The sequence below is a fragment of the Barbus barbus genome (assembly GCF_936440315.1).
Source record: "Barbus barbus genome assembly, chromosome: 32".
NCBI classification, from domain to species: Eukaryota; Metazoa; Chordata; class Actinopteri; order Cypriniformes; family Cyprinidae; genus Barbus; species Barbus barbus.
This window is the reverse complement of record NC_136760.1, coordinates 4,529,139-4,551,023: the sequence shown is the minus strand read 5'-3', so window position 1 is coordinate 4,551,023 and position 21,885 is coordinate 4,529,139. Positions and strand designations below refer to the sequence as shown.

At 46.8% G+C, this 21,885-nt stretch overlaps 1 protein-coding gene across 1 annotated transcript in view; it reads left to right on the top strand.

Annotated features, from left to right (window-relative positions):
* Positions 1–262: 262 nt before the first annotated feature.
* Positions 263–21,885, top strand: part of LOC306852139 (angiotensin-converting enzyme-like) — a 40,745-nt gene continuing 19,122 nt past the window's right edge. Inside the window, exons 1-3 of the mRNA XM_079388800.1 lie at positions 263–666; positions 18,285–18,455; positions 18,539–18,626. Of these exons, the coding sequence (XP_079244926.1) occupies positions 457–666; positions 18,285–18,455; positions 18,539–18,626 (469 nt within the window). The 5' untranslated portion in view covers positions 263–456. The remainder of the gene's footprint in view (positions 667–18,284; positions 18,456–18,538; positions 18,627–21,885) is intronic.

The following is a 21,885-nucleotide window of genomic DNA, read 5'->3' as shown; positions in this document are numbered from 1 at the left end:
TGGAAACCTCAACTGTTGGAAACACTGTCAAGATGTTTCCTGAAATGCATGCAAGGTCTTCACTGCTGTTTCAGAAAAACGACTGAGATATTATGAAATTATTTTTCTTTTTATAAAATCCAGGTGTCCAGAAGAAGTTGAGAGAGACTAAAAGGTAGAGGGAGATCCTGGTAGAGAGGAGGAAGGGGAAAGTAGGAGGGACAGATACAGAGAGAGCGAAAGAGAGCAACTGTGTGTATCTTTCAAGAGAGAGGGTGGGTTGGGTTAAACTGGCACTTAAAAGAGCCGACAGTGGTTGCTCTGTGCCTGATTAACAGGGGAAAGGGGGAAGGAAGGACACAGATAGGAAACAACCACAGGACAGGAGCATCCAGCAGTGAGAGTGTCAAGACGGCTCCTCAGGGAACTTTCATTCCTGCACTCTTCCCGTTCCTCACGTCGCAGCTGTGGTCCATTATGTACCGGGCAGTGGTGCTGCTGACTCTCGTCAGCACGAGCGTGGCTCTGAAACCCGAGTGGATCCCGGGGGATTATCCTATGACAGAGACAGGAGCTGAGAGCTTCGTGAGCGACTACAACTCAACCGCCGAGCAGGTTTTCTACTTCAGCACAGAGGCCAGCTGGAACTACAACACCAACCTGACAGATCACAATTCGCAGCTGCAGGTACTTACAGACACCCAGTATGGGTTTTACAGACACCCAGTAACACTGCTTGTAGTCTGACAAGCTACAACTGCACAAAACTTGATGTAACATGATCCACGATTGACTTGCATGTGGAACAGTTGAATTCAGGCAGCGTGGTTCTGCTATAAAGCCTGTTTTGCATATAGGACTGAAGAATCAGCCATTTCGACAGCTCTTTGGAAAGCCTGTAATAATTTAACAGCTTACGAAAAAACGTCACAATTACATGTCTCCCACTGGGTTTATGGGTATTGTGATTAATAGTAGACAGTTTGAGGATTCCTGTGAAGTTTTACTAAATCGAGTGAGCAATAATTGTGAGATTATTGAGCAACACTCACTTGTGTTAAAAGGACTTGACTAATCATTACAAGAATATATCCATGTGTCATCATTTCCTTGCTCTTTCACAGCTTATGAGAAGTTGGGTAAAATTGTGTAAAGCATCTAAATGCAGCAGGTATTTATTTAAAAAAAAAAAAAAAAAAGGTAATCCAAGAATTCCTAGTAATACAAATGCACACAGCTTTACACACAAACACGACTGACAACTCAATGAACAAACAGAGTGCTATTTTTATACACACACTGAAATAAATAGGAACTAAACGAGACACAAGTGTAACTAATCAGAAACCACAAGACAGACACAGAAACTAAGAAAACAAGAACAAACCCAAACCAGACATGACATACACAGATGCGTATCACCGGTAAGGAAGAAGTGTTAGGGAAAGGTGACGATAAAACCATGGAGGCCATGGACCACGTCAGAGCTGGAGACCCCCATGGAGGAGCCAGCAAAAGAGAAGCCCATGGTGGAACCGGTGGACTGGAAACCTGAGGCAAAGCTGCTGGTGGAGACCAAGGAGTCCAGGACCAGGGCAACATCACAGGCTCGGACGACTGAGGTGAAGCCAGTGGGACAGAGGACAATGGTGGAGCCAAGGGAATATGGAGGATCACAGTGACACCAAGGAGCAGCCTCACTAGATGGACATGCTTAGCTTAGGAATCTAAGGTCCCGGACAGAACCGGGGAGTCTAACAAGCCAGACAGAACCGGTGGTAGAGGAAGGGCTTTAGGAGTGGGCTTCGAGGTGGGACTTAAATTCAATATGAACAGATCAATGCTATCAAGGAGAAACCATTGAGATGTTGAAATGCCATTTGGGACTTTCTTACCTATGGGATGCCAAGTGTTGGGCATTTCATAGAGAAAAAGTCCTAATCATGTTAAGAAATCAGATCATATTTCCAATTTCCAATATTGATAAGACAATAATTCTTTAATGAACAATGTAATGGGTGATAACCAAGAAATGGTTTATTTGAAAACAAAACAAAAAAACAACTCAATAAATAAATTATAAAACACTATGTTGTCTAAATTAAAAATAAACTGACAACACCAATACATTTAATAAAAAAAGGTCACAGTTTACAGTAAGTTTTCTTTTGTTAACATTTGTTAAAATTAACTAACAATGAAAAATACTTCTGAAGCATTAATTAATATTAGTTCATGTAGAGTTCAACATTTACTAATTATTAAAAGTAATACATTAATATTATTTAATGGACCTGAGAACATGAACTAACAATGAACAGTTGTTACAACATCAACAAAAATTTAAAACTACACTAATAAATATATTCATCATTGTTAGTTAATGGGATAGTTCACTCAAAATCAAACATTTTGACATCATTTACTCCCCTCATGTTATTCAGAACATATGAATATATATATATATTTAATTTTGTTTAACACAAAAGAAGATATTTTGGAGAATGCGAGTAACCAACAGCTGAAGGTAGCCATTGACTTCCATATTTATTTATTTATTTGCATACCATGGACTTCAATGGCTACCAGGAACTGATTGGTTACCAACACTCTTCAAAATCAAAAACTTGTAGGAGAGTAAATGACAGATGTTCCTTTTTGGGTGATCTTTAATGCATTAACTTACTTAAACTAACTATTGTGAAAAGTTACCAAAATATCAGCCAATAACAGATATAGTGCCGAATGTAATTCATCCCTACCAGATACTGGTAGAACGGAAAGCTTATAACATCTCAGCATGGTAAAACAAACTGCTTACTGAATCTGTCTCTCCATCCAATCTGTGTTTAAATGATAAAGCACTTCGGTTCAGTTCAACGCAGAAAAACAGAAGTTGATATAGACTGTGAACAAAAGTTTGACTGGATGCCAGTGTGATGAATGCAGAGGCGAGGTGGTCACCATTGCTCTCACACACACACAGCTCGCCTCCTTCAGACAGCTGTCTCAACAGTTTCACAGCTGTCTCAACACTCACTCACAGCTTTTCAAATGGGTGCTGGCACCGCTAACGGCTCAAACTCGCTGCTCAACATCTGAACCAAACCTCAACACAAAAAGCTGTAAAAAGAGTTGATAGAGAGCTGGGCAGAGCCTGAGCGACGCCTGGTGTGATGTCTATTATTTCAGACACATCAAACGAGGTGATCAAAGAGCCTCTGTTTTGGGCATCTCTATTGGAGGCGGCAGGCGTGAGGCCAGATTGTTGCTGTGAGTGGGACTCACCCTGACTGCGTATGAAGATAAAGCAGCACTGTATCAAAGCAACACGCCCTTCACACTCATTCCACAGAGACCGCCGTCACAGGACGCCGCTCATGGTTGCTGGAGCAGGTATTTTTGGTTTCGCAGTCATCATGACCGTAGGCATGTTGGTGGTGTGCATTCAACAGATGGTTGACAGAGGTTATGCTAATGCAGCATATGCTGATGTGCCTTTCGGGCACTGTTGATGACTGCAGCAATTTAGGATAACACAAGCGAGAAGCCGCTTATGTCTGCAAATCAAATTAGATGAAAAAGTTGAAATTTCAAACTTCCAAGCAGCTTGGAAAACGTACCAGGTTACGTATGTAACCCAGGTACCCTGAAGGGAACGAGAGCTACGTCCGAAGACGCTATGGGAACGCCATCAGCGTAACCGGCGCTCTGAATATTATTTACAACCAGTCTAATGGATGGGCGAGGCGTCACGGGCGGGGTGACGTCACGACCAGGAAGTATATAAGCACGTGCGGCGGAGCCCGCGTCAGCTTCAAGTCATGAAGCAAGCGCTGGCAGGGATGCCGGAAGTGTGGCTCGGGGCGTAGCTCTCGTTCCCTTCAGGGAACCTGGGTTACATACGTAACCTGGTACGTTCCCTTCCAGGAACTTCGAGCTACGTCCGAAGACGCTATGGGAACGCAATACCAACGCCGCCAGACTGACAAGTCCCTGCCTGGTGTCAGGCTGAAAGGACGGAGGAGCCTGGAGTGGCTCTGATGTCGAGGTTGTAAAACCTGGCGAATGTCAGGGGCGTGGACCACCCAGCAGCGTTGCAGATGTCTTGCATGGAGACACCTGCCCAGAAGGCCTTGGAGGCCGCCACACCTCGGGTCGAGTGTGCTCTGACTCCCAACGGCGGGGGAAGGTCAGAGGTCTCGTATGCCAGATTGATGGCATCCACTATCCACCTGCTAAGAGTGGGCTTCGAAGCTGGAAGACCCCTCTTAGGCGGACCAAAGCACACGAGCAATTGGTCCGTCTTTCTCCACAGGGCAGCTCTGTGGATGTATGTGTCCAGTGCTCGCACTGGACACACACAGTTGTGCCTTTCCTGGTCGGGCTCCCTGAAGGGAGGAGGACAAAAGGCCTGGAGTACGACCGGCTGTAGTACGACCGTCAGAACCTTCGGTATGTACCCCGCGCGGGGGTAGAGGAAGACTTTCGCCGAACCAGGCGCAAAGTCGATATGCGAAGGGGCCACAGATAGGGCCTGGAGGTCACTCACCCTCCTCAGAGAGGTGATAGCCAGCAGAAAGACGGTCTTGATCGTGAGGAGTCTATCAGTTATCTCCCCGAGAGGCTCGAAGGGTGCTCTGCCCAGAGCCTCTAGTACCACAGCCAGGTCCCATGTGGGGACACGGGGTCGTACAGGCGGCCTCAGCGCACCGCGGAGGAAACGTGTAACCAGGGGGAGTCTGCCCACTGACTGGCCACCGATAAGGGCGTGGTACGACGAGATAGCTGCCACGTAGACCTTAATAGTGGGGTGGGTTAACCCTGCGGAGAAGCGGGCCTGCAGGAACTCCAGAACTGCGCGGATCGGGCAGTTGACTGGGTCGAGCTGGCGGTCCCCGCACCATGAAGTGAAGAGTTTCCACTTCAAGGCGTACAGTTTCCTTGTAGAGGGAGCTCTGGATTGGAGGATGGTCTCGACAACCTCGGTTGACAGACCGGAAGCTATGAATTGTGCCCCCTCAGGGGCCACACCCACAGCCTCCAGCACTCCGGGCGGGGGTGCACAAGGGTGCCCCCGGCCTGTGAGAGGAGATCGCTCCTGATCGGTACCAGCCACGGGGTGCCGTCGAGGAGGGAAATCAGATCCGAGAACCATACTCGGCCCGGCCAGAACGGTGCTACTAACAGTAGGCTGACCGCGTCCCGGCGCACTCTCGCCAAAACTCCCGGGAGCAGAGCGATCGGGGGGAAGGCGTACAGACGAAGCCTCGGCCAGGTCTGTACCATAGCATCCAGTCCCAGAGGCGCTGGAGGAGCTAGAGAGAACCAAAGGGGACATTGCGCCGACTCTCGAGTCACAAAGAGGTCCACCTGTGCTTGGCCAAAAACCCAGGACGTCTGCTCCGATGTTGAGATACCCAGGAATGTGCACAGCTCTCAATGATAGGAGCTTGCCCTGGGACCACACAAGGATCTGGTGTGCCAGCTTGTACAAGGGGCGCGATCGCAGACCTCCTTGGTGGTTGATGTAAGAGACCACTGCCGTGCTGTCGGTGCGGGCCAGCACGTGGCGATCTCTCAGGTCTGGGAGGAAGTGCTTGAGAGCACGGAACACAGCTAGGATCTCTAGCCAGTTGATATGCCACGTCAGGTGGCGACCACTCCACAGACCGCGGGCAGGGTGGCCACTCATGACCACACCCCAACCGGTGAGGGAAGCGTCCGTCGCTAGCGAGACGCGGCGACAAGGAGCTCCCAGCACCGGGCCCTGGGACAAGAACCAGGGTTTCGTCCACATGTCTAAGGCACGGATGCAGCGCCGTGACACCTTGACAGCGTGGAGCGAGTTTCCCCTCAGGGAGACCCCCCTGGTCTTGAGCCACCACTGTAAGGGCCTCATGTACAGCAGGCCAGAAGGAATTACGCTGGACGCAGCTACCATGAGCCCAAGCAGCCTCTGAAACTGCTTGACAGTGAATGGCTGGCCTTCTCGCACTCTCCTGACTGCCGTGAGGATCGACTCGATCCGAGCAGGGGTCAAACGAGCCTGCATCGTGGTCGAATCCCACACCACGCCTAGATAAGTGGTTCTCTGAGCTGGAGAAAGCACACTCTTTTTGGCGTTTAGTCTTAACCCCAAATCTTTCATGTGGGCAAGAATGACATCTCGATGCTGAGCTGCCAACTGCTCTGATTGAGCAAGGATCAACCAATCGTCGATATAATTTAGTATGCGGATGCCTTGCAGTCGCAACGGGACCAGGACCGCATCTACACACTTGGTGAAAGTGCGGGGTGAGAGTGCTAGGACGAAGGGAAGAACCCGATATTGGTACGCTTTGCCCCCGAAAGCGAACCTCAGGAACTTCCTGTGAGAGGGAAGGATGGACACATGGAAATAGGCGTCTTTGAGGTCTATCGTGACAAACCAGTCCTCGGACCTGATTTGAGATACGATCTGCTTGACCGTCAGCATCTTGAACTTCAGCGATCTGACTGAGAGGTTCAAGAGACGCAAGTCCAGTATGGGCCTCAGCCCTCCGTCCCTCTTCGGAACAATGAAGTATCGGCTGTAGAAGCCGGTGTACACTTCGTGAGGTGGAACCAACTCTATGGCTTCCTTTTTCAGCAAAGTGTTGACTTCCTGTTCCAGGACCAGAGCCTGCTCGGGGCGGACCGTAGTCACACAGACCCCGTTGAACCGTGGGGGTGGCCCATCGAACTGGATGGAATAGCCAGCCTCTACCGTCCGCAGGACCCAGAGAGACACGTTCGGCAGCCGTTGCCAGGCTGCCAAACGATCTACTAAGGGAATCAGTCTCTCGAGACTGACCTCTGGTGTTAGAGAAGCGGCCAGACCGCTGTCTTGCTGCGGCGCACCGACAGGAGACGCGTAATCTGGCGGCTGAGGCGAGTCTCTCAGGCCCGCTGAAGTCACAGGCGGTAGAACCTGAGAATAACGCTCGCTGGGACCTGCTGTGCCCTGGAACTGCAGGGTTGGCAGACAAATCCCCGGAGGGCACCGAGGGGAGACGGTCACCGTGAGCCGCGGTGTGAGCCGCTCCACCCCAGTAGGGGTCGCCCTCCGAAGTCCTGGGGCTCGCCCATCAGGACTTCCTTGCCGCGGACCTCTTGGCCGCCAAGACATCCCTCAGGTCTGTCTTGGGCTTTGAAGTCCCCGGCACGGACCGCCGCTGCCCTCGGCTCCGTCTCGGGGGAGCACGAGAGGCGACGCTCTCTTTCTGCGCAGCCCTGTGCGAGGAGCTGGTATGCGGAGGAGGCTGCTCCCGCCCAGCAGCCTCCAGAGTAAGAGAGCGGCGGGGAAGGAACCGGCGAAACGCCTCCGCTTGCCTGCGGGCCTCCTGAAACCTGTCGACGACGGTGCTCACAGCGTCGCCGAACAGGCCAGAAGGCTGAAGCGGGGCGTCCAGGATGCAGACCCTGTCCTTCTCCTTGATGTCGGACAGGGTCAGCCACAAATGCCTCTCCGCTGCCACCATAGCTGCCATGGAGCGTCCGATCGCACGGGCCGACTCCTTGGTGGCGCGGAGAGACAAATCGGCGGTTCTCCTGAGCTCTGAGATATCGTCGGCTCTGATATCCCCGAACTCATCTAACTCCTTCAGCAGTTCGGCCTGGTACACCTGCAACACAGCCATCGTGTGCAGACACGCACCAGCCTGTCCTGCTGCCGCATACCCTTTGCCCACTAGGGATGATGTGGTGCGCAGAGGCCTAGTGGGCAGGGTAGGAGCCTTCAAGGACGACGCCATGGAAGGAGACAGATAGCCCGCGAGCATCTGCTCAATCCGGGGCATCGCCCTGTATCCACGCCCGTCCAATTCCCGCACATTACCGTAGTAATCTGACGCGGGAACGAAAGGGCGGGATGTATACGGTTTCGCCCAGGATCTCGACACCTCGGTGTGGAGATCGGGGAAGAAAGGAAGGCTCCTGCGTAGAGGTGGCGGCCGCGAGCGCAGGAAACGCTCGTCCAGCAGGCTGGACTGCGGCACAGCTGTTTTCTCGGGGGGCCAACTGATGTCAAGCTTGGCCGCTGCCCGAGTTACCACCTCTAAAAGCTCCTCGTATTGGGGCGAGAGAGGCGGCGCAACCCCTTCAACGCTCGTCACATCAACCTCCTCGGAGGAAGATAGACGAAGCGCTGAGTCCTCATCTCTGGGGGAAGTAACTGCTTCCCCGAGAGACGGGACACCAGATCTGGCGGATACGGGAGGAGATAGAGACATGCCCGTCTCACTCCCGCCAGCCAGATCAGCCTGCGAGCCCCACGAGTGTAGCAGCCGCTCTGCCTCGGCAGCAGCGGGGCCAGCACCGCGTGGGAGGCTCGCGAAGGCTCCCTTCTCGAAGAGAGCCTTCCGGGTGCGGAGTGTGCGCAGCGGGAGCCGCTCACAGTGCAGGCAATCAGCTCCCTCGAGAGCTAATGCCGCATGCTCCGCACCCAAACAGACCACGCACAGGCTGTGTGTGTCCCCACTCGTGATGTAACGAAGGCAGGGACTAACACACAACCTGAAACGCGATCTGGGATCGCCCCTAGTCTTTGCCTTAGCTTTAGGCATGTTCTCCTAAGTTTTCTGAGACAGACAACACCAAATAAGACTCACAAGACAAAGAATCAGACTGACAACGCACAGAGCGCTTGCTGAATGACAGAAAGCTGACGCGGGCTCCGCCGCACGTGCTTATATACTTCCTGGTCGTGACGTCACCCCGCCCGTGACGCCTCGCCCATCCATTAGACTGGTTGTAAATAATATTCAGAGCGCCGGTTACGCTGATGGCGTTCCCATAGCGTCTTCGGACATAGCTCGAAGTTCCTGGAAGGGAACTTGGATTACGTAATTAAAAAATTGTGTGGAAAGCCACGACCCCAAATGAACCGTGATGCGATGCATGACGTCATGTAAACATGATGGCACCCATGCAAATAATGACAAAGGGCCCTATCATACACCTGGCGCAATGCGGTGCAAGAAAATAGACTGCGCCATAGACCAACTCAAACATATTTTTTTGTTATTTAAAGAGCGCGTTAGTGGAAAATGCGGTAGCGCTTTATTTTACAGTCCTGTTCCTCATGTACATACTATGTACTTATTGTAGTAATTACAATAACTAGGTAATAACTTCCGGCTTTGCTACTGTTCGGACGCTCTTGCACTTGCTCTGCTCCCTATTTTTGCACTTTTCTCAGATCTCTCTAAGATTTTAACTTCAGCAGATCAGCACAGTGCTCAGACAACACATTTTTGGGGGAAAATTAAGATTCTTTCCCAGCAGTTTACATTCCAGAGACGGAAAAACACAGCTGTCTACATCCAAACAGACAAGAGAAAATGCCTCCCGTGGAATCTACTTGCTGCAGAAACTGTCACAGACTTCTACAAAGGATTGTGGTTCTTGAAACAAAGTTACTTGCTGGACTTCCAAATCAGGTGGAACACACAGCAGATGGTCATCACGGACCCCCTCAGCATACAGCCGGTGAGTCCTGTGAATATAGTGAATCTCAACAGTTTATACATGTAGAGGAAAAAGCCGAAACAGATCGACAGATACATCGATGGCACAAACAGGGAGCGAGACCCAAAGGCAATCGAGACATCAGATTATCATGAGTATCTCGTATTGCTGCCGTAGCATCCTCTACCCCAGATACGGCTGTGACAAGACTTGTAAACACTGGTATCCTACCACCCCCAATACATCTTAAGAACAGATTTGAAGCATTAATGAATGTGGATGAGGAATCCGCAAATGTGCCTAAACACGGATCGAATCAGCCAACAGCTAACATCGCTACTAACAGGCGCTCAAGGTCGAGCAGACAGCGGCTTTCAGCTCAGAGCGCAGCCGAGCCCAGGACTCTGATAGTGGGTGACGCTATTATCAGAAACATCAGTTGCAGGACTACAACTACATACTGCTTTCCTCAAGCAACCATCTCTGATGTGAACAAAGAACTTCGGAACATTCTGATGAAGCACAAGACTGCAAATCGAGCCATCATCCATGTGGGGAAGAATGATATTCGGAAGGAGCAGTCAGAACTCCTTAAGAAGGATTTCAGTAAACTCTTTGAAACTCTTCAAAGTCTTGAAGTCCAGTCGTTCATCAGTGGACCACTCCCAGCAAGGGGAACTAACATGTTCTCACGGTTGCTTGGGCTGAATACATGGCTACAAAGAACCTGCAGTATAAAAGGAGTCAACTTCATCGACAACTTCAACCTTTTCTGGGGCCACAGACAACTGTTTAAACTGGATGGCCTCCACCTAAACAGACTCGGTGCAAGAGTGCTTAAAGACAATATCTATTTCTCCCTCCGTCATCCTTCAGCGGTATGTACCAATCTACTCGGCCTGAATGGCACACACACACCTGGACAGAATATGAGTGACCACAGGACTTCATGTCAGCTTTTAAGTCAACATGTGGTTGACAAATCCCACGAGGACACTGATAACACCACGCAGCCACAACAAGCACTGCTCATGGACATCCCAACTGAGCCCTGCCCACAGAGCTCATCACATGCAGACTGTGACGTATTACAACAGCTCCAAGACTCAGCACCCAAGGACGACTTTCTGGAAAACAGCCAGGGAAGCCAGAACGACATCTCACAGTCACCGGAAACACCAGAGCCAGAGCCCTGCTCACCAGACACACTTTCCCTCTCTCCAGCATCCCCACTTCTAAGCTACTCACAGAAAATGGAGGAACTGGTGTATGCTGGGACCAAACTCTCCCACTCTTTCACTGCAAGCCCCCAGATATCAACTAAAAAACGGCGGGCCCCACAACCACCAAAAACTGCAGGCCCAGCTGCAGGCCGCTGCCACAACGCCAGGGCCCAAACCCCTCTCCATCTGGTGTAGGTGAACCAAAAACAACTGATAACAGCTCTCAGTGATAGAGATTAGAACCCAGCATGCCTATTTCTGTTTTATCACGTGATAGAAAGTCTAAGGCCTTCTCAAGCCGTACGGCTGACCCATCTAACCTGCAGCCTATAATGCATCAATCCAAGACTGCTGTAGAGACAAAATGTAATTCCATCAAGTTAGCATTTTTAAATATTCGCTCACTTAAAAATAAATAATTTCTGATCAACGAATTAATAACCACAAACAACCTGGATTTTATGTTTCTAAATGAAACATGGTTAGAAGACAGCTGCAGTGCAACAGTCCTTAATGAAACAGCCCCTCCTAACTTTAATTTTATAAGTGTCTGCAGGACTGTTAGGAGAGGTGGAGGTGTAGCTGCTCTGTTTAAAGATGTTTATCAGTGCAAGCAAATGTCATTTGGTCAGTATTTGTCTTTTGAACACCTAGGTATTGTGCTGAAAGGTGCTCCACGCACCCTGTTTATCATTATTTACAGGCCTCCAAAATATTCTCCAGCCTTTGTTGATGAGTTCATTGAACTGTTATCAATGATTTCCTTAGAGTTTGACTGTTTTGCTATTGCAGGGGATTTTAATATTCACATAGATAATGCAGAAATCAAAACTACAAATGAAATTATAACTATTTTAAACACTTTTGACCTGAGTCAGCATGTGCACGGACCCACACACAATCGTGGACACACTCTAGATTTACTCATCAGTAGAGGTCTAAACATTTCATCCATTGTTATTAAGGATGTAGCACTATCTGATCACTTCTGTATTTTCTTTGATATATTGATCTCAGTCACCACTGAATCTAGATCTGTCTCTATCAGTAAGAGATGCATTAACGAGAACACAAGTGCGCTATTTATGAAGGCAATGTCATTAACACCAAGCAATTCTGCAGACACTGTTGATCTTCTCCTGGAGTCATTTAACTCAAAAATTAAGAATGTTATTGATGATATTGCCCCGATAAAGGTCAGCAAGAAGACGGGGAAACAGAAATCAATTTGGAGAAAATCAACAGCAGTTCAGAGCATGAAAAGACAATGCAGAAAAGCTGAGCGGATGTGGCGGAAGACGAAGCTCGAAATTCACTATAGCATCTATAAAGACAGCCTTCATGCTTTCAATGTGGAACTAGCCACAGCTAGACAGACTTTCTTTTCTAACCTTATAAACAGCAACTTAAACAACACTCGCACTCTTTTTGCGACTGTTGAGAGACTGACAAACCCCCCCAGTCAGATTCCCAGTGAAATGCTCTCCGACAGCAAATGCAATGAGTTTGGGATGGCACTCAAATGGTTCAGATCATACTTAGAAGGGAGAGGGTATTATGTGAGTATAGGAGAGCATAAGTCTAAGTGGACGGCCATGACATGTGGAGTCCCACAAGGCTTAATTCTTGCACCGCTCTTGTTTAGCCTGTATATGCTCCCACTAAGTCAGATAATGATGAAGAACCAAATTGCCTATCACAGCTATGCTGATGATACCCAGATTTACCTAGCCTTATCTCCAAATGACTACAGCCCCATTGACACCCTCTGCCAATGCATTGATGAAATTAACAGTTGGATGTGCCAGAACTTTCTTCAGTTAAACAAGGAGAAAACTGAAGTCATTGCATTTGGAAACAAAGATGAAGTTCTCAAGGTGAATGCATACCTTGACTCTAGGGATCAAACAACTAAAAATCAAGTCAGAAATCTTGGGGTGATTGTGGAGACAGACCTTAGTTTCAGTAGTCATGTCAAAGCAGTAACTAAATCAGCATACTATCATCTCAAAAACATTGCAAGAATTAGATGTTTTGTTTCCAGTCAAGACTTGGAGAAACTTGTTCATGCCTTTATCACCAGCAGGGTGGATTACTGTAATGGTCTCCTCACCGGCCTTCCCAAAAAGACCATTAGACAGCTGCAGCTCATCCAGAACGCTGCTGCCAGGATTCTGACTAGAACCAGAAAATCTGAGCATATCACACCAGTCCTCAGGTCCTTACACTGGCTTCCAGTTACATTTAGGATTGATTTTAAAGTACTTTTACTTGTTTATAAGTCACTCAATGGCCCAGGACCTAAATATATTGCTGATATGCTCACTGAATATAAACCGAACAGACCACTCAGATCATTAGGATCGAGTCAGTTAGAAATACCAAGGGTTCACACAAAACAAGGGGAGTCTGCTTTTAGCTATTATGCGGCCTGCAGTTGGAACCAGCTTCCAGAAGAGATCAGATGTGCTAAAACATTAGCCACATTTAAATCAAGACTCAAAACTCATCTGTGTAACTGTGCATTTGAATGAGCACTGTGCTATATGTCCGAACTGACTGCAATGAATTTTATGTATAATCATTTTCTTTAAATTCATTTTAAATCAATTTCTATATCATTTTAAATTTCCTTGTTTTTATTATTTTTATTTCCATGTTTTTATTGATTTTTAATGTCTATTTCACTTTCTTTTATGTAAAGCACTTTGAATTACCACTGTGTATGAAATGTGCTATATAAATAAACTTGCCTTGCCTTGCCTTGCCTATTAACCCTGAACCTACCCTAAACCTAACCCTACCCCATGTAGTTACCTTATATTACCAGTACTTTCTTGGATAAGTACACTGTAAGTATATTGTAAGTACATGCAATTACACGTACTGTAAATTAAAGTGCAACCGAAAATGCGCCTCTGGGTGGGTCCACAACGCTCGTTCACTTTGCTTATTACACACAGGGACGCACAGCAGCACACTTATTTATTATTGTGATACTTGCAAAGCCACTGAATTATTATTTAGCGAGTGCAGCAGTAGAACCACATTTGAAATTGGCCTAAATCTGATGCCAAAAATCTGATCTGTGCCAGATGTCTGTGAAAAAAATGTTTATGTAAATGCATCCCTAGGGTCTGCATTCTTCATGCAAGCGAATTCCACAATCCGCTTTTCTGCCATGCCAGTCCCATACATTAGAAATTATCTTTCTCTCTGCTCAATTTCTGTGGCAGAGTGGCCATGCGTAGCCCATAATTTCATTTCTGTGTTGAGTGAGGCCAGTCAGTGCATCAGATCAAACAGCAAGAGAGGCTGGAATCAGTCAAGAGGTCTTTTAATAAAGCTCTCAGAAAAGAGCAAAAGATCACAAAAGATTCCTTTAAAAACAGTTTAGATCCTTCAAAGACACAATGAGGTGGAAAACAAGTACAATCTGCTTGGAAAACTCACATTCCATACCCATCAAACATCTGCCGATTAGAGAGAGGGAAGTGTTTAGTGAGGTTTGCAGGGATGTTTCAGAGCCAAGCCAAAGCACACCAGATTGAGCTCATCACCCTTTTTATGGTGTCAGTCACAAGTCGTTATGATGTTACTGTTTCATGTCAAGCCTTGAACCTTGCACACTGGTCGGACTTATCACATTCTTACAACATGACAGAACAAATGGGACCTTGGAAGAAGAGGTGAAAAAACAAGAAGCTAGCCATCTTTATCTCAGAGGAAAACCGAGTGTGAACATGCAAAGTGAAGGATGAGAGATAATAGAGATAAATGCATGTGTCACCAGCTTGTTAATCAGTGATGGAAGCTCATCTCCACTCGGGTCAACAAAGGCATCACCTCATGAACTAATGAGTGCAACCGCTTTGACAGGGTCATCGCGCCCTGCGTTTATCATAACAGAGAAGGGATGCTGGGGTCAAACGTTCACAGCAGGAAGGGGTAAAACATCAAGAAAGAGTGACGCACCCAAGTCCAGGATACAATAAACCTTTAGGAAGAATGTACACTAGACATGTAAGGAATTTTAACAGAAAAAGAATGTAAAAATGCTAGCTTAAACCCTGCTGTTGCTTTAACATATGTGACCCTGGACCACAAAACCAGTCTCAAGTCGGTCGCTGGGTATATTTGTAGCAATAGCCAAAAATACATTGTATGGGTCAAAATTATAAATTTTTCTTTTTGATGAAAATCATTAGGATATTAAGTTCATGTTCCATGAAAATATTTTGTAAATTTCCTACCGTAAATATATTAAAACTTAATTTTTGATTAGTAAATATGCATTTCAAAGAACTTCATTTGGACAACTTTAAAGGTGATTTTCTCAATATTTTTTTTTTTTTTTTGCACCCTCAGATTCCAGATTTTCAAATAGTTGTATCTCGGCCAAATATTGTCCTATCCTAACAAACCATACATCAATGGAAAGCTTTCAGATGATGTATAAATCTTAATTTTGAAACATTTACACTTATGCCAGGTTTTGGTGTTATAATTGTACTGCTATAATTTTAGTTTTATTTTATTCTTAAAAATCTATTTTATTTTTATACCTTTTCTGGAGGTAAAGAGTATAAACCACCTTTAATTTACACCAAAATAATAGAATATTTAAATAGTTATGTATAGTTTGTTTTTGTGAGCATTTATGCTCATCATAGTATGTTGCATTTTATGCTGTTTAGTTCAAATTTATTGCACTATTTTAGTGTTGCGTGTCATTGTGTGTCTTGGAGAATCCTGTTTTTGAACAACTGGTCTGTAAAAATCTTGCTTTAAGTATAACATCCTGAAGTAAATGTACAGCAAGTTCAGCAAATTAATCAGATCTTGATTCATTAAAGATAGTTCACCCAAAAATGAAAATTCTGTCATTAATTACGCACCTTCATGTCGTTCCAAACGTGTAAGACCTTCGGAACACAAATGAAGATATTTTTGGTGAAATCCATGAGCTTTCTGACGCTCCATAGACAGCAAGGGTCCTACCACGGTCAAGGCACAGAAAAGCCATGAGGTGAGTACTTTTCATTTTTGGGTGAACTCTCTTTTTAACCGCTCTGGCAGATTTGTGACTTCATTTAGCAAAGGATTCATCAGATTCATTTATCAACATTCATCAACTTGTGATTGTTTTGAGTGATTCATTAAAAGAATCACTTGTACGTGAATTGGACCAGAATGCTTGTTTTTCAGGCAAGTTCATAAGAACAATTCAAATAATTAATTGTTTCTCATTTGGATGCAAAATCATGTCCACAACTTGGCCATCATATATGATTTATTTGGTGATGAAGCACCATCTTTGAAAAGCATGAGACATTGGTTGAATAGACTAATTGCTATGAGACGTGCACCAGGGAAGGCAGGAAACGGGGAGTTCGGTAAAATAGGCTTTAATGACACGAAAGTTCCAATAAATAAAGTCTTCCACACCAACATAACGTTAAGATTTGACAACACTAGACATCAAACTGAATTCTTATAAAGCAAACAGAAACAAAGGAGTAAACGAGATAATTAACACAAGACAGGTGAACAGGATGAACGATGATTAATGACAGGAACTACCAAATAAGGGCAAAACAGAACTAAAAGGAAACCGACATGTGACACTAATCTCCAGTGCAGAATTTTTCTTAAAGGGATGATTGTGAATTCTGTCAACATTTACTCACCCTCATGTCATTCTAAAACATTATGACTTTATTTTGTGTAACATAAAAAATATACAGTATATTTTGAAGAATGTCTCAGTATTTTTTGGCTATACAATGGAGGTCGATGGTCACCAAAACTGTTTGATTACCAACGTTCTTCAAAATCTTCTTTTGTGTTCTGCAGAAGGAAGAAATTGAACAACATGAGTGTGAATGAGTGACATGTAAATCTTTGGTGAAGCTTTGAAATATTCAATGACAAATGACAAATATCCAACTTCACCTCTATTTCCCCACATCCCTCACCCAACACATGACCTAAGTCTCTCAAATACACAGAGTCTGGAAGAAATCATTGTCCTTTACAATATAGCCACATTCTCAGCTCAATGATGTCTAACTGACTGAAATTTAATGACTAAAAGTTTCTCCACAGCAGGCACACTACTGTTTTATGGCATGTGAGCTAGCAGGTGCTTTATACCTCAGTCTGGATTGTTTCAGGTGCTGTTCGTGTTCCCCAAAAGAAATTATTTCCTGTCAGGATCCAAAGAATAAATTGATGGATGGTGTGAACTCAGTCACCTCATTTCATCCCTTGTTACTGCAAAAGCAATTCAAGGTCTTATTGAAAACATAACAAGAATGAAAGAAACTCTTAGAGAGTTCGAGGCTTGAGCAAGAGCCAGAAATGATTATTAACAGAGAATGAAAAAAGAGGACTGAAAATCATGGGGAGAGAAAGCGATACAGTGACACAATTATATAAAAATACTCAAACATCAAAGCATCATGTTAAGTCAGAGCACATGTAATAACTACTAGGCCAAGATTTACTGAAATATGTACAATTAATCAAAGAAAAAAAATATGCAAAACAATATCAACGCCAAGAAATACAGGCCCGTACTTCATTTTATCTATCAGCATTGATTGGATCTTGAACCTTGGGGGTTACGTGCCAGAATAGAATTAGTTTATTCACTGGAGGAGAAGGGCAGAAAAACAAGTATGTAGCAAGTTCTGCACCACTATTTATCAGAATCTTTAGTGCCATGGCAAATGAAATCATATTTAATCTAAATTATAAATGAGAATTTGCAGTCTGCATTACATGTGATACAAAAACAGACTGAAATAATGAGAAATGTATTTCTGTTGAGTCAACATTTTTTAGTCAGCAAATGAGAGTGAATTTACATACATTACAAAAACATAGAATGCAATCAGTGCATTTAGATTCACAAACAAATTAGGCTTATGAGCTAATTCTTTTTAGTGATGCAAAAATATTCAGTGCAGCTAGTGTCATCTGATTTCCAAACAAATGGCTCTTATGAGTCAGTTCTTTTAAGTGAATCAAAAATATACAATGCATGCTGTGAATTATGATTCACAAACAAATGACTCTTATGAGCTGGTTCTTTTTAGTGAAACCAAAATATGCAGCATAACTAGTCTGATTCCTAAACACATGACTCTTACAAAGTGGTTCTTTTTAGTGAATCAAAAACATACAGTGTGAATAGTGTAGTCTGATTCCTGAACATATGACTCTTAATGACCAATTCAATCAATAGTTCAAAAAGATGAGTTTGAATCAGTCTTACAATCTTTTACTGAACAGAACCAATCAGAGCAACATCAACAAGTTAGCATCAGAAATGATGCATTAATATAATTCAAATTAATGAAGAAATACAGTTTATATGCTATATAATAACAAATAAATATGATCAGTTTTATGATCATTTAATTAAATTTCACCAAAACATGAAAACTGCTTTAAGTGACTTCAGATAAGAAAAATCCATGATATTCCTATGGATATTTATTTTATTTTATTTTTAAGATTTAATAACAGTTTGTCATTGTTAATAATGATTTGGAATAATCAGACACTCCTCATTGTTTCCTTCAGATTGCTGCGTCTTTGGAGGAGCAGGCTTTCACAGAGGCATGGGGTCAAAAAGCAAAGGCTACCTTCAGTGACTCTCTCATGGAGAGCTTCACTAATCCAGACCTGAAGAAAATCATCAGAAAGATCAGTGTTCTGGGACCTGCCAATCTCCCAACCGCGGAGAGAGAGCAGGTGAGTTGACCACTGGAGCTGAGGAAGAAGAGCTCTTGATGACGCATCGAGATGTGTTTTGATCGCTCTCTTTGTTTTCTTAGTACAATACCATTCTGAGCCAGATGGACAGCATCTACTCAAAGGCAAAGGTGTGTCCCCCTTCAGAGGAATGCTGGTCTTTGGAGCCTGGTGAGAAATGCTCCCAACACTTTGTTGATGTGTGTCAGTAAAAGTCAAAATGAAGGTGAAAATACACACGCATACGCACAAGGAAGTACAAGGGCTCGAAAAGAATTGTGTTTCAGATAAGCTTGACTCTTTAAAATTTATGCACGTGGACCAAGGTTAAAAAGATTAACCAAAGAACACTAATCACAACAGAGAATGCAAAAGTAGCAATAACACCTTTGCAGACAGATTATATTTAAAACAGAGAACATCAAACATTGTTCACATTCTCCAAAGGGCAATTTTGCAGCTTTAAAATATGTTTATTTGTAACTAAAGTTGCTATTTATGCTATATTCAAGACAACAGCCTGATTGCGAGTATGATATTGCTTTTACACAACGAATGAAGTTAATACGTAGTAACTAACTGTTCAGCCAATAAACTCTCTGAGAAACATACGGTAATGAATGATTCAGTGACTCACTGAAAAAAGCCATTTGTTTTGCTCCTTGTTTTGCTGAGGTCACATTTACCATCGTTCGGCCAACTTTTGCATGCAAAATGCAGTAATTATAATGAGAATCCAAGCAATCCGGAATTTCACACAAGGGTGAAATCTCCCAATGCAGATTTCGCAACAGGTTCAAAGTGGACAAATGAATTTGCATCGTTGACCAACAGAAAGCTTCTGGGTTTGAAAGTGCTTCATACATCACTAGACTATCGAGAACCGACAATTAATCTTTTTTGTCTGCGAAATTAGCAAAAGTGTCGCTAATGTGACTGCATCTTCAATTACTTGAAGATCCACTCATAAAGACTTGTCGCACCTACAGGTGTAACTTTGGGTAATACTTTATTTTAAGGACTGATTCTCACTATTAACTAGCATGCATATTACTAGCATATTGGTGTCACAACTCTGCCCGGGAGCACGGAAACACGGAGACCAGGAGACGAGGAATTCACAAACACGAGAATCTTTAATCCAACTAGGAGCATGGGAGGCACAGGAAACACATCACGGACAGGGAAGACAATTCAACGACCGACAAAACTAACTGAAAGGACTGGGGCTTATAAACACAGGATAACGAGGGACCTAAGGAGACACACCTGGGATCAAATTAACAATTAACATGAGGGAGGAACTGGGTCACAGAACACATGGGGAGCAAAACACAACAAAAACAGGTCCAAGATCCTGACATATCGCCCCCCTCCCGGAAGGTGCGTCCTCGCACCATAGAAACATCCAAAGGGGAGGGGCGGGTGGGAACTTGGGAGGCGGCTCAGGAGGAGGGCGGATACCCGGGAGGGGGCCAGCAGACAGAGACCAAGGCGGTGACGAAGGAGGGAGGAGCCAGGGAAGAGACAGGAGAGACCCGGAGCAGGAGGCGCTCAGCTGGACCCAGGCCACAGCCGTGACGATGGCCCACGGTGGAGCCGACGGAGGGAGGAGCCATGGAGGAGGGATGGCCGCCGACTCCAGGGGGCCGACCAACGGCGGCGGAGCAGGTGGTGGAGGAGCCCGAGGCGGAGACGGAGAGCCAACGAGCCAGGGTGATGCCGAGGATCCGGGGGGACAGGGTGGAGCCGAGGGCTCTGGTGACCGAGGTGGAGGCGGAGACCCGGAGATCCGCGGCGGAGCCGGAGCGACTGAGGACCAAGGTGGAGCTGGAGGGAGGAAGGAGCCCAACGGAGCCGGTGGGACGGAGCGACGAGGCGCAGCCAGAGGAGAGGAGTCCAGAGGCGAAGGCGGGTCGACGCCCGACCAAGGCGGAGCCGGAGGGACGAGGGAGCCCGGTGGAGCTGGTGGATCGAGGAGTGACGGTGGAGGCGAGGGAGCTAGGAGCCGAGGTGGAGCCACTGGGTCTACGGACCGAGGCGGAGTCCGGGCCTCGGAGGCTGGAGGCGGAGGTAAGGGATACTCCAGCCCCGGCAACGCTGGAGGATGGCAGACCCACGGGGCTCGCACCGTACCGATAGAGGGCTGAGGGCGAGCGGGGGGGCTGCCAGACGACAGCGGTGGAGGAGGCAGGAGTGGGTGGGAGGGTGGGGATCTTCGAGGAGCAGGCACTGGAGGGCACGTGCGTGGAGCCGGCACTGGAGGGCACGTGCGTGGAGCCGGCACTGGAGGGCACGTGCGTGGAGCCGGCACTGGAGGGCGCTCTGGAAGCGCGGACACTTGGGGGCGCTCGGGAAGAGCTGAGCTGGACGGGACCAGTGGAGACGCAGGAGAGCTGGGCGGGACCAGCGGGGACGCAGGAGAGCTGGGCGGGACCAGCGGGGACGCAGGAGAGCTGGGCGGGACCAGCGGGAACTCAGGAGGGCTGGACGGAACCAGCGGGAACTCAGGAGGGCTGGACGGAACCAGCGGGAACTCAGGAGGGCTGGACGGAACCAGCGGGACTTCAGGACGGCTGGGCGGAACCAGCGGGACTTCAGGACGGCTGGGCGGAACCAGCGGGACTTCAGGACGGCTGGGCGGAACCAGCGGGAACTCAGGAGGGCTGGAGGGAGCCGGCACGGGAAAGTCGGACGCCCCCTCTCTGTCCAGCGGTCCCAGATTTCTCCTCAGCTCACCCTCAGCCGCGGTGCAGGGGGCGGAGCTCCACTCCGCGCTCACACCGTCCACGGCTTGCTCCCTCGTGATGAACACTGACGCCGGCTCTCGCACCTGGTCTGACGGGTTGGGCTCTACTTCCGGGACGATCATCCGCTCAGTCGCTCGGCTTCGCGCTGGCTCGCAGATCGCGGCGGGAAATGGCTCTCCGTCATCGGTGGGCTCGGGCTGGTGCTCCGCACCGTGGGGAGATGGTGGGCTGGGCTCTGGGTCTGGAGTGGTTCTAGCGAGATCATCCTCTGAGGAGACTGTGAGAGGCGATCCGTTTCTCACCAGAATCCACTCCACAAAAGCGGCGAAATCCTCTCGAGGACCATCTTCGGACGACAGCGCTCTGCACGCGGTGTTCAGGCTTCCATAATAGAAAGAGCAGAGCACGTCGTCCGGGTAGCTGGTGGCGTTAGCTAACATGAGGAACAGTCTTGTATGGTCCTCGAGAGATCGGTCCCCCTGCTCCAGCAGGAGGAGGAGGAATTCGGGCCAGACATAGGGATCCATGGGTCACAACGGAAAGAAAAACACTGGGTAAGACGGAAAACAAAACGGAAGGTAAAAGTAGAGGTATCTGTTTTTGGTCGGTCGTTCTGTCACAACTCTGCCCGGGAGCACGGAAACACGGAGACCAGGAGACGAGGAATTCACAAACACGAG